At 31.1% G+C, this 16,976-nt stretch overlaps 2 protein-coding genes across 2 annotated transcripts; both read right to left on the bottom strand.

Moving 5' to 3' along the window:
- Positions 1-5,428: 5,428 nt before the first annotated feature.
- On the bottom strand, positions 5,429-7,739 carry LOC105953898 (uncharacterized). The gene is made up of 6 exons (XM_012977580.2): positions 7,558-7,739; positions 7,305-7,437; positions 6,647-6,819; positions 6,251-6,530; positions 5,994-6,160; positions 5,429-5,754 (listed from the first exon to the last, which is right to left on the bottom strand). The coding sequence occupies exons 2-6, from the start codon at positions 7,433-7,435 to the stop codon at positions 5,585-5,587; spliced, it is 921 nt and encodes a 306-aa protein (XP_012833034.2). The 5' UTR covers positions 7,436-7,437; positions 7,558-7,739; the 3' UTR covers positions 5,429-5,584.
- A 6,408-nt stretch (positions 7,740-14,147) lies between these two features.
- LOC105953899 (uncharacterized) lies at positions 14,148-16,395 on the bottom strand. The gene is made up of 6 exons (XM_088820318.1): positions 16,371-16,395; positions 16,133-16,265; positions 15,932-16,016; positions 15,501-15,652; positions 15,156-15,304; positions 14,148-14,296 (listed from the first exon to the last, which is right to left on the bottom strand). Exons 1-6 carry the CDS (start codon positions 16,393-16,395, stop codon positions 14,148-14,150), a joined length of 693 nt encoding a protein of 230 aa, XP_088676444.1.
- Between the last annotated feature and the right edge of the window lie 581 nt (positions 16,396-16,976).

The following is a 16,976-nucleotide window of genomic DNA, read 5'->3' as shown; positions in this document are numbered from 1 at the left end:
TCTCCAACGGTTGCTTTAAAATTGATTGTCTATATCTATAATTTAACAAATGACCAGTGTTATACAACAACACTTTTTACTGCATACTCCAACAACATTGTTCATAATTTACACAATAATTATATTTTATTATTTTTATAATTAAATTTAGAATTAGTCCATCTGCACACAAATACTTTCGTCAATTTATAATTTTAACCTCAAATAGATGCATATATGTAGGGTTGTGCGTCGGTTGGTTGGTTAAAAACCAGCCATAAAACCAAACCAACCCATCCAACTAACTTTGGTAAATATTGGGTGATGGTTGAAAACCAATTTAGTGGGTCGGTTGATGGTTTGGTTGATGGGTCATCCATCTAAATATTTTTTTAAGTTTTTTTTAATATTGTATTAGTTGTTACGTAGCTATATCCCTTATAAATTGAATGTGACTAGTTCAACCATATTCATATAAAAGATTCAAAACATTACGGGCATATATATTGCAATTAAACATAACTAGTTCAACAAATAATAATCGACCAAATATTTAGCTATGTCTTAGAATAAAATAGTTCAAACTAGATAATTAGGTTAGATTTATTGCTTTTAGGATTTTGGTCAATATTAGACAATTAATAAACGTGATATAAAATAGAAATTTGAAATGAAAAATATTAAATATTTTAATTAAAATTAATAAATAATAAATTAATAAATAAAGTTCGTTGGCCGATATTACCCGACTAACCAACTTTTTAGCATATTAGAAACCATTATGGACCCAACTATACATGGGTTGGTTGACATTATCGACCCAACTTAAATGGGTCGGTTGATGGTTGATTATCCATCACAAATTATGGGTCGAAAATGGGTTGGTTGGTGGTTAAAACTGATCCATGCACAGCCCTACATATATGTAATTCTATTATTTTATAAGAATTTATTTGGAATTAAAACATTTTGGCTGTAAAACAAAATGTACTTTTACGGATATACCTAGAATTTATTTATGATTGAATTAATTTGATAGTTAAATCAGCCGAGGTTTAAATTTTTTGTAGATTTAGAGATTTGAATAGATGGTTTGCGGTTATTTTATTATTTTTTATTTTTACACATTTGTTATATTTTAATGGGTAAATAGCATTAAACCACCTAAAGTTTTTGAGTTTTTGCGGATCACCACCTGAACAATTTTTTTTTGCACAACTTCACCTATACTCAATTAATTGTGCCACTTTACTCTTTTTTGCCGATTTGCAGGTCAAAATGACCGGTTCTCAACCCATGTGCGTCGCACATGACAAATCCAAGGCTATTGACGTCTTTTCCATTTTTAAAATTGAATAAATGTTAAATAGAATAAATAAAAAATTAAAAAAAAAAGAAAAAAAAGAAAAAAAAACAACAAAGGTCTTCGTCTTGTTCACCAGCCTTGTTCACCAGCAGAAGATCCACCATAGCTACTACTGCTGCAATTTTATTTCCCCTAATCACCACCATCATCAGACCAACAACAACAAAAACGCCGCCATTTATCCATCGGTAATCAGCCCTAATTTCACATAGCTCCTCCTCATAAACTCATCAAGGCCAACGGCGTTGGCGGCGGCATATCATATTCAACCACCCCACCCTACTCATCTAACTCACAACTTTCATCAACCATTTCTCTCATATTGCAGCCGCTCACCACCAGGAACCAGCTCTGCCCTCTTGCACAACCACGAAGCTCACCACCACCCCCACATCATCTTGACTGAAATTGGACCTAAAATTAGGTCAAAAATGTTCATTTAATTTCCCCCTTTCCCCGATTGAGGTTATATGAACACTATTTTCTCTCGATTTCTTCCTCCGAATCGACTAGATCTTCTTCCAACGAATGGAGGATTAGATGAGATTCTCACAATTGAGGCCGCCCCATGCCGCGGCGGAGATGTGCGGCGCTCGGCCGTGAGATCGGGTGTGCGCAGGTGGGCGGTGGGTGGTGAGATTGGTGCGACGGCAGTGGTAATCCTTGAAATTGCAGAGGCGAGAAAGTGTTTATGTCGGTGGTGGTTTGTTCGGAGTTTTCGGGCCATGGGTTCAAAATCCAGGCTGAGTTGCTGGGAACAAGATTGACGTTTTACTTTTTTTTTTTTTTTTTTTTTAATTATTCTATATAAAGAAAATTCCATTTCAAAAAACAAAAATAAAATAAAATAAATAAATTAAAATTAACATTTATTCCATTTTAAAATGGAAAAGACGTCAATAGCCTTGGATTTGTCATGTGCAACGCACATGAGTTGAGAACCGGTCATTTTGACCTGAAAACAGGTAAAAAAGGGTAAAGTGGCACAATTAATTGAGTATAGGTGAAGTTGTGCAAAAAAAAATTGTTCAGATGGTGATCCGCAAAAACTCAAAAAGTTTAGGTGGTTTAATGCTATTTACCCTATTTTAATTTTGGTTTCTCAATTTTGAGAAACCAAAGTCAGATTTTAACAAATTTTGCATTTTCCCATTCCATTGTTGGAGTGGAGCTCTGTTTTGGGGTTCAAATTGTTTTAAAAATGTAAATAATAGATTTGGATACGACTGTTGGAGTTGCTCTTAGAGATAAATTTTGAAAACCCCTTTTATATTGGGTTCTTTGGAAACGTCTTGCTCGTCCTGGGAATTTCCAATTAAGTACTTTTACTTAGGGCTGGGCAAAAATTACCAAATACCGATTATCACGGTATACCTACCACAAATTACCGAATAAATACCGAATTATCGGTTACCACTACATTTGGTACGGTATCAGTACCGTACCATTATCATACGGTACGGTAGCAGTATTGTATCTTCAATACCATGGTAATACCGTACCGTACCGCAACTTTGTATTTTTAAAATTAGTTAATATATTTTTCCTTCTATATTATTAAATAAAGAAAAATATAGTCAACAAATATTATAAAAAAAATAAAAAACAAGAATAACGATATGATACATCCTATATATATTATATATACATAATTATAAATTTTGTATTATCTTCATATATTTATGCAAACTTAATATTTGGCTCTCGTTAAAATTGTTTATGTCACGTACTTCTTTAGTCCAATTAATCTGTTATTGGTGGAATACTTTTTGCCATAATTTTCTTCTCCCTTTTTTCCCGCATGAGTTCTAGCTTTTTGTTTAATTTGCATTATTGCAAAATAATTTTTTTTTATTTCTCTTAAACTATGAAACTTTTTTGCTCATTATAAGTTTCTACAATTTTTCTATAAATATGTTAAGTAAGCATTAGTTAATTAAAGCAACATATGCTACTACGGTCGTATATAATGTGTATTCATGTAGATTGCTTGATTACCATATTCATTTGCTTCATTTGTTGTATTTATGCATTTATTTAGTATTCATCTTAATTATGGTATCATCCGAGTTCGTCAAAAAATGATGTACGGTAAATTACCACGTACCGATCATACCGTACCGAAACTAAAGGTATACCGAATAACGGTATACCGCAATTATTGGTACGATAACGGTATAGAATTTTTCAATACCGAAAGATACGGTAGGTACACGATATTGAACAAAATGTTCGGTAACCGTACCGAAACCACCCCTACTTTTACTCATATACAGTTTGAATTACTCAATCGCAATTTTTGTAAACTAGCACTTATGATTAATAATACCTAATGAAGCAACATGGGAAAAACACAGTTTTCATCCATCATGTTTGCACTGATTTCACATTTGGTCCCTCATATTCACAAAAATTAGATTTGATCGTCCCTAATGTTTCAAAAATTCAATACTTAGTTATTTCCGTCAATTTTTCGCTAGTACTAACAGAATCAAGTGCGTGCCCATCATTGCCTTAACTGACGAACTAACGGTAAATTGACAAAAATAACCAAAAATGTTAAATTATTGAAACATGAGGGATCAAATATGTTTTTTATGAACATGGAGGACCAAATATGAAATCAGTAGAAACCGTAATTTCTCCGAGAAACATAGTCACCAGAAATCCAATTAAAAAGAAGGATGTTGAAGATAGCATTGATCACCCAGTTTTTAGGCATTGAACTTGTGTCCACCATAACCAGCTTTACAGAAATGTAGTCGCACTCTTTTCTGTTATTGTTATCTCACGTAGAACAGTTCAAAGTATATCAACAAAATTCACAATGAACTTAACATGTTGGAATATGCATAATCTAATAGTTTTTTTTTTGAAACTTCATTTTTCTTAATAGTTAAAAACAAATATAAAATTCTCTCACATACCACTCGTATTCTCCGGCAGCAAATTCATTAATGAAATTTTTATTCGCGCCAACTCCAATCCGACTTTTTCCGGTTTTGGAACATTTTTTTGTAGTCTGATTTACGAATTTTCCGAAAAAAACCAAATAGGAGTCAGAATTGTATATAAAATATTCAGAATTTATGAATTATGATCCAAAAATAGTTTCGAAATTTTCGATAATATTTCTGGAGTTTTCCAAAAATTATTACCATTTATTAATTATTATATACATTATTATATTATATTTGTTTTCCATTGATTACTTCATTAACTGTAAAAAAAAATCTCATTAATATTCATTTTATATTTAAAACGAATAGGATCGAATCCAACAATTCATTACAACTATTGATTGCAATTATTTAATTTTTTCTTTGCTTTCTTTCATCAAATAGGAATGAAATCATGGATCGTCGGATGGAACACTGCATTGTCGTGGACACAGCCGGTCCAGTTCCGTTGCAACGTTGCATTTGCGTCACGGTCGGAACGGACACATTTCTGTTAAATTGCTAAAAAATACAATATATTTCAAATATGTTTAATAACAACATTAAAATACAATAATATGCAAAAATGCAAAATATTGTTACAAATTTCAAAAATAAATATTACAACAATCTCGAAAAAACATTATGAAAACACAAGCAATACTAATACCACGTAGAATGTCGAGCTAGATGGAATTGTGTAAGCTATAATTGAAGAGTGCGTAGAATGTCGAAATGGAATTGTGTAAGCTATAATTGAAGAGTGAGGCCAAGCATCCATGATTCAGGGGAATCTCCATTCTTCAATGTGGCCACCACCATCTTATTATTTCCTTTTTTATTTTATGTTTTTTTTCCTAATTTTTTTTAGTCAAACTGTTTTTTCTTTTTTAAATTATCTTCTCCTGTTCCGGCCATTCCGTGGCTCCGCCTCGCCCATCCCACCGTTTTCTCGGCGTTCCGGGGTGAAAAGATCGTTCTGGTTACAGATTCCAAAACGGAGGGCACCGTTCCCGTTCCGTTCCGGCCGTTTCGGAGAACCATGAATGAAATTGTTTTTTTTATTGACTTTATAAATAGTCTTTGTTATCTAAGCTACCAAAGAGTAATATCTAGTTCTTTTTTAGATATGAGCTAATATAAACCTTATTACTGCATGCAAACTGCAAAATATTTTAATTAAAAATATCTAGATCACTTCAATAAACAAACATACTGAAGAACAAAACTGTTGAATATGAATAAACTAAAAGTTGCAATAGTTCCAACCGAGCAAAAACAAATTCGATACGAACTCAAACTAAATCCAAGATGAGTTGAAGGTTAGTGCGCTGTTTAGGAAGGAGATCTCGACACTTACACGAATACAATCTCTCACTAAGAACCCTTGTTTAGGATCATTAATAGTAGCAAGATCAATGAACGAATCCCATCCCAAACTAGCCCAGGAAGCCGAAAACGAACAACTTGCTGCAAGAAAAATAATATATATATATATATATATATATATATATATATATATATATATATATATATATATATATATATATATATATATGTCATTCTCTTTATACATACGAATTTACGGTCCCTTTTAAGATCCGAAATGTATATAAAAAAAGTGTCAGCATTAAAATTTATTTGTTCTTTTTCATTCAATTCAAGGATTTAAATTCGAACGAGAATAAAGTTTCCATTAAACGACTTACTAGTTCGTTTCTTGTGTGCACAGTAACCATGATTTATTACGCTTATGGTAAAAGATGTTTTCACTCTTCCAGAATGTGTAGAGACATTGGAACCAGCATAATGCAAGTAGATAGAGACAGCCTTGCCAGTTGCTTCTTTATTTCCTTTTGGGTGGACACATACGTACCTAAATTTATCAACAAAAAATCAAAACAAAAAAACATAAATATACACACACACGCACATATATATATGTATATATATATATATGGTATACCATTTGTGGCCTCCGGCAGAGAATTCTTCAGATTCCCACCTGCCTTCCAATTTTTTGAAGTTTGAAATTTTGCAATCATGTTTGTACGAAGGAGGAGGGTGAACACTATTCAGAGACAAACATTCAGTGACTGCTTCTCTTTTGACCACGAAAACCTCAGCACCAAACACACAGTTGTCGTTCATTAGGTATCCATTTGATGGATCGAACATACTCTTCTTAGAGATAAATTTTGAAAATCCCCATTCGGACTGGGTTATTTGGAAAGGTCTTGGTCGTCCTGTTCCATTTGAGATAAGAAGTACTTTTCATCACATACAATTTGAATTACTCTATCATATTAATATACTACTTTTTACGATTAAAACGGCCAATAGAGAACATTAGTTATAATACCTGGTGAATAGATATAATGGCCCGAAATCTGATTATAAAGAAAGATGTTGACGATGGCATTGACTTCCCAGTTTTTAGGCATCAAACTTGTGTCCACCATAGCCAACTTTACAGAAATGTAGTCGCCCTCTTTTCCGTTATTGTTGTCTCCATTAGGATAGATCACTAGTCTCCTGTAACAGTTCAAAACAAATAATGTATATATCAAGCAAAAATAATCTAAAACGAATATGCCATTCTATTGGGAAAATAATATATTTTTCGTCGCTAAACTACTAAGGTTTTGATTGGATCATGGTGTTTGAAATGAGTAAATTCAAAATGCAAATGAAGCGTAAACAGCATAAAATTCCCTGTGTTAACCAAAACCTGCACAAAATCCCATGTGTCTGTTTACCTTGTATGAAATCCCCATTTTCTTTAAAAATTAACACTGTTAACTATTTAGGGGATTTTACGCAAGACTCTTGTAACATAGGGAGTTTGATACATGAAATTGAAATTTAAATCAATGAATTTTTTAAATAAAACAAAATTACATTTGGTCTCAGAAAACAAATAGTGGTGAAAATATTTCCTTAAATTTTCCTTCTCAATTCTATATTTTTTTTCGGTTTTAATATCTTTTTTTTTTTAAATATGAAATTCTTTCACATACCACTTATGATTTCCAGCGACGAATTCCTTTGTTTCGTATTTCTCAACCCCACAGTCGTCGAGCAAGGAAAAGGACTCGATTTTGATCAAAAAATGTGCAGGCGGTGCCTCTCTTGTTTCCGTGGTCGTCATTTCTAACAAGAAACACACATTCGAAAAAATTCAACACACACATATATATAAATCAATAAAAAAAAATATTTCGAAAAAGAAAAAAGAATATTTTTCTAGAATTATTGGTTCATCGTTCATACCATCTGCTGCTGATTGCTTAATTATTTTTTAGTCAAGAGGGATTGAAATTTGAGAGTGTCTTATCACTTGATCAGCAATATGCAGTTATAGATAATTATGGAATAGATATACTCTACAAATTCATACACATCACGTTTCCTTTTTTTCAAATTATTGCCTTTAGAATTCTGTATTTCCTTAATTTTAGAATAGACCCGTATACTACATATAATCATATAATTATATATATTTCTAGTTTCGGAAATGAGAAATACAGGATGGTTTTTACTTTTTAGTAAACATAGGTCATTTTTTTAGTGCAAAATAATTAATAAATAAGTAAAATATATCAAGAAACCACAATAAAAATGTGTTTATTTTCTTCATGTAAAACTTGAACATATAAATTAATTTTAAATTTTCATCTAATGAATTTCAAGTGTGGGAAATTTATATTTTTTATAATATAATTTATTAAATATTTCATTATACGTTTTAGTTATTAGATATATTTAATTAAAACAATTTGCCGCAATAAATTTATACCCTTAAAAAATAAATTTTAAGATGCATAATAAAATTTAAATGGTTAAAATCATTTTAAATAAATTCGAATAAGATATGGAAAAAATATTGAGTAAAAAATTAATTTCACTCTGATTTCTCTGATTTCTTATGATACTTTATATTTTATATATCTTTAGAATAAATATCAGTTAGATTAAAAATATTATTAAACAGTTTAATACGAATAAACATAAAACAAAAATTAAATAAAATGAGTATAAATGATAAATACTAGAATATATTTTCTGAGAAAAAAAGGATATAGTCGGCATAACATATAATCTTGGGGGACAATTGAAGAATTTAATAGTAGAGGGGAGATAAATGAAGGTTTCTATTTAGTACAAGGGAGGTAAGTGAAGCTAACCCCTCTTTAATTTGTAACTGATTATTCCTAATTGTAATCGATTAATATTCCTAATTGTAATCGATTAATATTCCCCTTATTCGTTGCAATTAGCTCACTATTATAGTGCACTCCATCATCTTCTTTAAAATTCACTAATTGTAATCGATTAATATTCCTAATTGTAATCGATTAATATTCCCCCTTTTTTTTTTTTTTTTCTTTTTTTTTTTTCTTTTGGCCAGAAAATGTACTTTTATTCCGAAAAGGCACAGGGGGCCCTCGTTAAAAACCTTGTCGGCCTAGAATAAGGAAAAGAGTACCCCCTATTTCCAATGATTACGAAAAGTACAAAAACCTAGTCTATCCGATAAAATACAATGTCTAACCCTACTAGGAAGCAGGCTCGGCCCTTATAGGAAGCCAAGGAAGCCAAGGCTTTGGGCCCCCAATTCCGAAAAGGCCCCGAAAGAAAAATAAAAAATTGTTATATATATATATATAGTATATATGTAATTTACATGAAAAATAAAACAACTATGTGCTTTATTCTGGTAGTTCACGCCACCCAACACCCACCTCCAACTTAAATAATATTTTTCATAATTCTGATGGGCCCTTAAGGCTTAAAGAAAAGTGAAAAACAAAACATAAATAATGAATGTATCCCTAGTAGAGTGAAACGCACAAAACACTTTTACTGAAATTAAAAAATCTCTCTACCCTACCCACTGTAATACTTTTTGTGCCCTTTCCCAAAATTAAAAGGTATGTCTTTAGTAAATTAATTTCAATTTCCAGCCTGCAGTGTGATTTGTCTTGCATCAAAATTTTAGGAAAAATAGATTTGGGCTCTTATTTACAAGTGTAAATTTTTATTATATATTTCTTGTCCTTTTTTCTAGGCTAAAAATCTTTGGAATTGATCGATATTCGTGTGTTATTTTTTTTTTTTTTGGCCAAAAGATTTTATTATTCCATTTAAAATATGTCGGGGCCTCGTTAAAACCTTGTGGTCCTAACACAAGGAAAAAGAGTAACCCTACGATGGAAATAAAAAATCATTATCTAGTCTACCTAGACTATTATAAAAAAGGCCCAAGATGGGGTATAAAATGCAATTATCAAAGTAACGCTGAATATTATCCTCCACCCACAGCTTTCTAGTTTTTGACGGAAAACACCCAAAAACGGGGGTGAAGATGTAATATCTGAAAATATCCCTCTCTTGCCATGCACTTTCTGAAAATTGCAAATGCCTCCTAGTACTTGCTCTCTCTCAGTGATTTTGCTTCAAAAAAATGCTAGAAGGGTAATATTTAAGTGATATCTTTTATTGAATGTTTACGAGTTTTATCCTCCTTCATTAATGTATTTCTTTTTATTACATTTTTTTTCGCTTACTGAAATTACTCCCAGCCTACATTTATTTTTTCACTAAATGTAATTTTTTTAGGGATAATGTAATTTGTTAGTAGTATCTTATCTTTGTTTTGGTAGTTTAATAAAAACTTGCAAAATAAAATTAACGATGGCAGCTACGTTGATCTTAATGTTTGGCAGGAAAAAAAAATTTACTAAAATTGGAACTACAAAAGGCCCATTTTTTCAATCTTGCTTAGGGCCCCCAAATTCATAGGACCGGCCCTGCTAGGAAGATCCGTATAATTGTAATAATCTATTCTAGATTTGTGCTCGTGCGCCGACTTGGCTAGATGATCAGCCACCTGATTGCCTTCTCGAAAAGTGTGCTCTATACGCCAATTATCCATGTTATCTCATCTTCTTCTTTATGCAACTGTTTTTTTAAGTTCATGTGCGCACTTGTTTATGTTCTTTACCATTTTGGTTAATGAATTATTTGCAGTAGTTTGTGGCCACTTCATGCAGTGAACTTCAACAATGGAGTATTCATTTTCGACCAGAAAAAAATATTTGAGTTGCAATAGACAGGCGAGACTGCTAAATGGAGTCATATTCAAGGTTTCAATGGATGGCGGAGAGTGGACAGATGTTGTGCATAGTCGGGACAAGCTATTGGGTCACGGTTGGACCGGTTCAACCACTGTGTTTTTATTTTTCATTTTATAAAATATTTTTTTATAGTAAATAAAACATATTTTCATCACACACATCAACTCATTACTCATTTCCAATTAAAACGTAAATCAAACTTATTTTTCTTTTTACATACGGCATATCAACACCGAATCATTTGAAATATTATAGAGATTATAATGAAAAATAACATCTCTTCCAGCTTCAATTTATTTTTTTGATTTAATTTATTTTTCAATTAGACAATAAAAAGACGTGTTTTTGCAATTTTATTTTGTTTAATTATTTTAAAAAACACAATATTGTGGAGAACCCCCCCCCCGATTTTCTCTCCGATTCCGATATTACGGTTCAACCAGCCAAACCGGACCAGACAAGGCAATGGTTCACGGTTTAACCGGTTCAACTGGTGGGTCCGGTCCGACTTTCAAAACACTGATTTTTTAGTTCAAAATAATTAATAAATAAGTAAAATATATCAAGAAACCACAATAAAAATACATTTATTTTCTTTATGTGAAACTTGATCATATAAATTCATCTAAAATTTTCATCTAATTAATTTCAAGTGTGGACAATTTATGTTTTTTATAATATAATTTATTAAATATTTCATTATACATTTTAGTTATTAGATTTATTTAATTAAAATAACACGCTGCGATAAGTTTAGGGCATCTTCCACCCTACACCATTTTCTATTTTTTGCACCTAATTTAGGTGTTTTTAGCCTCCCAACTTAAATCACTAAATCACCATTACACCTAAAATTATAATGATTTGGTTTTAATCTCCCATTGTGGTCAAAACCTATATTACCATATTACCAAATCCTATATTTTCACCAATTTTTTTAGTGAAGAATTTTGCATCTTCCACCCTTCCACCACTTTACCATTTTTTCCACCAAATCCTATTTTTTCTATCAAATATAGAAATTAAAATAGGATTTGGTGTAATTAACACCATTTTATAATTAACATATACAATTATTATATTAACTAATTTCATGTGATTACCAATTTAGAAACATATTTTTGGAAAAATGTATTAGTATTAGTTAATGAATTAGTGTTCAAAAGATAAATACAATTATTTTTTTTATTATTATTATTATTATTATTATTATTATTATTATTATTATTATTATTATTATTATTATTATTATTATTATTATTATTATTATTATTATTATTATTATTATTATTAAATAAATATAAATATGTTTGGCTCTATTAAGTTATATGTTTAAGCAATACATATATTTATTATCAGAAAATAATAAAAAAAATATAACATTATAACGTAACATAATAAATTACAAGACAAAATTTAAAAAAAAAATACAGATAAACTACTTAGTTATAAGAGTTATAAAATTATTTTTATTAATTTTGTTGTAATATTTGTATAATTAAGTTATGAAATTATTGTTTATGTGTGGTTTTATTATATGTATAATAATTTACATTGATTTTCATTCATGTTTCAATAGTTTTTTGAAATTCATCATAACTTTAAGATTATATAATTAATAAAATTATTACTTATAATCGGATCTATAATCAATATTTTTTAAGATTAAAATAAACTAAAATTGATTAACATTAAATTTATACTTTTATGATATATTTGGTGAAATATCATGGGAGACCAAACCAAATGTTATTTTCTATAAATAGGAAAAGGATGAAATATTATTATTTTATTATTCGGTGTAAAATTTGATGGAATTGGTGGGAGACCAAATACACTATTTTTTCACCAAAAGTAGTGAAATTGTAGAATGGTGTACTAAGGGTGGGAGATAAACCCACTTTTTCACTACAAAAAATAGGATTTGGTGAAAAAATAGTGATAAAGGTGGAAGATGCTCTTATACCCTTAAATAATAAATTTTAAGATGCATAGTAAAATTTCAATGGTAAAATAATTTCAAATAAGTAATGGAAAACATATTGAATAAAAAAATATTTTCACTCTGAGCAAACCTCGATGCAAATTCCAAATGGAAAGAGATGATAGAATTAATTTTTTTTCAAGTACTGTTTAATTTGAATTATGCAATTATTTTGTGTTTTTGCTTTATTTTATTTTATTATAAGATTTTTTTTAGACTTCATATCAATGGATATTACATGAGTTAATTTTTTGTCAGTTTGTATGATTCGATGTAACTATATTTTTTGTTTTACCCGATAACTTGATTTCATCCCTGAATGATTTCAGTTTTATTTGAATTGAAATTTAAGAAATAGTGAGAGATAAGAATTTGAAATCTATTGTCAAATAACTCAATCAAAACAAGTCAATGGCTTTGAACTTTATCATCAAATCCTTCCAACCAGATACACCCTTATAATTTTTAGTGCGAGTTCTCAAAAAGGAATCATTAAGAGAAGTGAGTTAATATCGAGTTATTTGCACAGACCCCTTGTGTAATCTCTAATGGCTAAGAGCCCCCATGTTAAAAATATTAACAATTAACCCCTTATGTAGCATTTAATTTAGTTCATTGCCCCTAGTGGAAATAAATATGTTGAATAAAAGGAAGTGACTATACTACCCTCATTAAAATCAACATAAAACAAAATAAAAACAAAAAATAACAAAAAAAAAAAACCTAAAAAAGAAAAAGAAAAATTAGTAATAAAAATAAGCAGTCATCTACAACCCACCACCATTCTTCCCATCTCCGCCGCCATATAGATCTCTCCTCCACTCCGCCATGGTCATTTTCGTATCGTACACCAGACTCACGATGAAGGCACCGAAGGCGGAGAAGCAGTGGCCACGAAAGATTATAAGGCTATAATGGTGGGCTACTATCGGGAGACGCTAGAGAAAATGCCAAAAAATGCAAAAAAATAGTTTTTTTGTGGATTTTTTTTTCTGAAAAGCTCTGTTTTCGATTTGGCAGATATTTTTCTTGGATTTTCACAGGATGTTGATGGGTTTTGTAGAAGGATAATGAGCTTGAATCTTAACTCCAAACCGAACAGAGTTTCGTCGGAGAAAATGTTGGAGTGGTGGGGCGAAGCGGAGGCTGTGGATATGGAGGGAGGTGAGGTGATATAGAGGAAGGTGAGGCCAGAGAGAGTGTTCGCCGAAAGGAGAGTGGCGGTCAGCTATGTTATGTTTTTGGAAAATTGCAAATCAGTCCCTGACTTAAGGAAGAATAGGGTTTTTGTGAAACTTCAAGGGACTGAATTGAAACAATTGAAAATTTTATTTGGGGCTTATTTCTGAAATTTATAATGTAAAGAATATTTGGGTCTTTGCACGTCAAAAAATCGAACCCCAATCGCACATTTGGTGAGTTTATCACACGACCAGCTCGTAGGGACCTTAATGTCGTTGACTATGTAACACATGGGGTATGTGCTAATTGTTTTAGCACATGGGCTTTTTCAGCCATTAGACATTACACAAGGTGCCGGATGCCAAAACCTCGGTTAATATCATCAATAAAAGTGAATATTTTTAAAATAAATTTTGGTGATCATGCTGAAACACTTGGATAATGTTGGTACTGATTTGCAGTAATCATTGTTAAGATAATTGTAAAATGAATAAGCAAAATGCTTAGTTACATTCCATAACTAGTTCAATAGATCAGTGCAACTAACATTCCATTGATTATTGCGCAACAGCCTCGACGGAGATTTCAATATCTAGAAGACAACGTTTATTTGCAGTAAAGCCCTTCGTTAGATCATTAAAACTAGCAAACTCGATGAATGAAAGCCATCCCGAATTATTGACAGAAGCTGAAAACCACTGAGTATCTGTAAGATGAAAACGCAGTACGTTCATTATGAGAAAGATTCAAAAACTTGGATTAAATATTTATTGAATAAATGACCAAATGAAAAGGCTTAATTGCAAATATCACCCTTGTTATCTCTAATTGTCAAATACCCCTTGTCAAAAAAAAATTCACCAACACCCCCTGTGTTAACAAAGTCAGGGCATCGAGACCCCTGGAGGCAAATCATGGTGCGAGACGCCGGCGGTGGCCGGCGGACTGGAACGAAGAAGAAGACGTCATAACTCTTATTTTCTCTAATTTTCCCATTATTTTGCAATTTTAGAAATTACAATTTGGTCCTCAAAATGTAGGTTAGTCATAATTTAATCAATCATATTTTTTTATATATAAAGGGGTATTTATGGCCTTTCACTGTAAAAATACCATAAAAAATCGAACGACCCGCGACTGAGTGACACGATTTGCCTCCAGGAGTCTCGATGCCCTGACTTTGCTATCACATATGGGTGTTGGTGATTTTTATTTTCTTTTGACAGGAAAGTATTAGACAATTAGAGATAACACAAGGGTGGTATTTGCAATTAACTCAAAGGGTATTAAAGGAATATTTATCCTACAAAAGTACTCCTGAAAATATGGGGATTTTGAAAATGAAACATAAGAAACCTTTAGTGCAACTTCATCCCATAATCACAATTGGTCATAATTTTAATTTCCACCTTTTTCGCACTTAACTACAGTGAATTGATTTGTATATCGAATTGCAAATAAAATTACGGAAGGCCTCACGTAGAGCAATAGAAACCCTCGATAAGAGTTGATATTTTCCAAATTTGTAACAGTATTCAAATTTCCGTGAAAAAAAATGAACTTACGTGTTCGTTTAACGTGTTCATTTGAAACCTGACTTTTGATCCATATGGTGTAACATGCCTTGACAGTTTCGGAACCAACAAAGTGCAGATAGATAGAGACACTGCGGCCCGTTGCTTCTCCATTTCCTTTAGGGTAAAGAGTAACTTTCCTAAATTTAACAACCAAAAATTATTTCAACAAACAATCTTAGGTATACCGCGTGTCGGTGTGTGTATATATATTATATATATATATATATATATATATATATATATATATATATATATATATATATATATATATATATATATATATAAACTATAAACCCGATTCAAGTAAAATAATTGTAAAACAAAAAACAGTACCATTTGTAGCCTCCGGCTTCGAATTCTTCAGAACTCCAAATGTTTACCATTGAAGATACATTATAAATCACCCATTCACGCTTGTAAGGAATATCGACATTCTTAAGAGACAAACACTCAATGGCTGCATGAGTAGTGTTGAGGACGCAAACCTGAGCACCAATTACACAATTGTCGTTTACTAGGTATCCTTTCGTAGGATCACACAGAATTTTCTTCGAGATAAATTTTGAAAATCCCCATTCTGGCTTCATCGCATGGAAACGTCTGGTTATTCCTATCCAAATTAAATGATTGGCAAAAAATTAAATATATTTTCTATTCGAACAGAGGGCTATTTCAAATTCTCATCAAGAATAAATAATACCTAGTGAAGAAAGATAATTGTTGGAAATCTGATTTAAGAGAAAGATACTAAAGACAGCATTGACCTCCTTGCTTACGCGCAGTTCACCGTTGTCCGCCATAGCCAAGTATACTGATATATAGTCTCCGTTAGGGTAGATTATTAGCCTCCTGTGTACATGTTCGACAATCGTCCGTTATATTTAATTTATTTATTTATTTATTAACTAATATATGGAAGATAACTAACTAATTACAATAATGCATTTGAGAATATACATACATACCACTTGTATTCACCAACATCAAATTCTTTCGTCTCGTATTTCTCAATCCCACACTTTTGAAGTAAGGAGAAGGATTCAATCTTCATCAAAAAATGTGCAGGCGACGCCTCTCTTATTTCCATGGTGGCCACATCTGACACATTAAGCAATATATACATTCAAATAAATCCACCGTGTGTATATATATATATATATAAGAAAAAAACAGATGTAGTTTTGTGTTAAGTGTTGTATATACCATTCGCTACTGGTGCTACAGACATAGTTGTTCGCTTCTTCGATCAAACTATATGTGTCCTACAATTTGGAGGAATTGACGTTCAGTTGATTTTTATAGCATGATTCCATGACCTTTGGTCTAATTGCACCTTTTATCATATTCATAATTCATAATTGATAATTAAATTTAGTATACAAATAGTCGATTTAATTTATTTAATATGAATGCATAATGTTCTTCTCAATATTATTACTGATATATGTTCCAACTTCCAATAATTAATGAATTTAATGGCGAGACACCAAGATTTCAAGAGTCTAAGCCCTCAAATTTCTCAACCGATCCAGCAATGATCTCTTCATATCTGATATCGATCCCTACACCTCAATTGTTTTTAAACATACTAGCATTTCTCCCGATGCACCGCGGAACCAGGATGAAAATGTAGGGGGGCTAGCTAAAATTTAAGCATGACAAAAAAATTTAAATTAATTCAAATTATTTTAATAATGTATCGTACTTAATATTTTGGAGATTCATGGCATCGTCTCATATTCATTTTTAGAGTTATTGATAAAAAAATTCAAAAATATGTAAATATTCATAAATTTTATTTCAAATTAT

The sequence above is a fragment of the Erythranthe guttata genome, chromosome 7 (assembly GCF_056151865.1).
Source record: "Erythranthe guttata isolate IM_541 chromosome 7, IM_541, whole genome shotgun sequence".
Lineage (NCBI taxonomy): Eukaryota > Viridiplantae > Streptophyta > Magnoliopsida > Lamiales > Phrymaceae > Erythranthe > Erythranthe guttata.
This window is presented reverse-complemented; position numbering and strand designations above follow the sequence as displayed.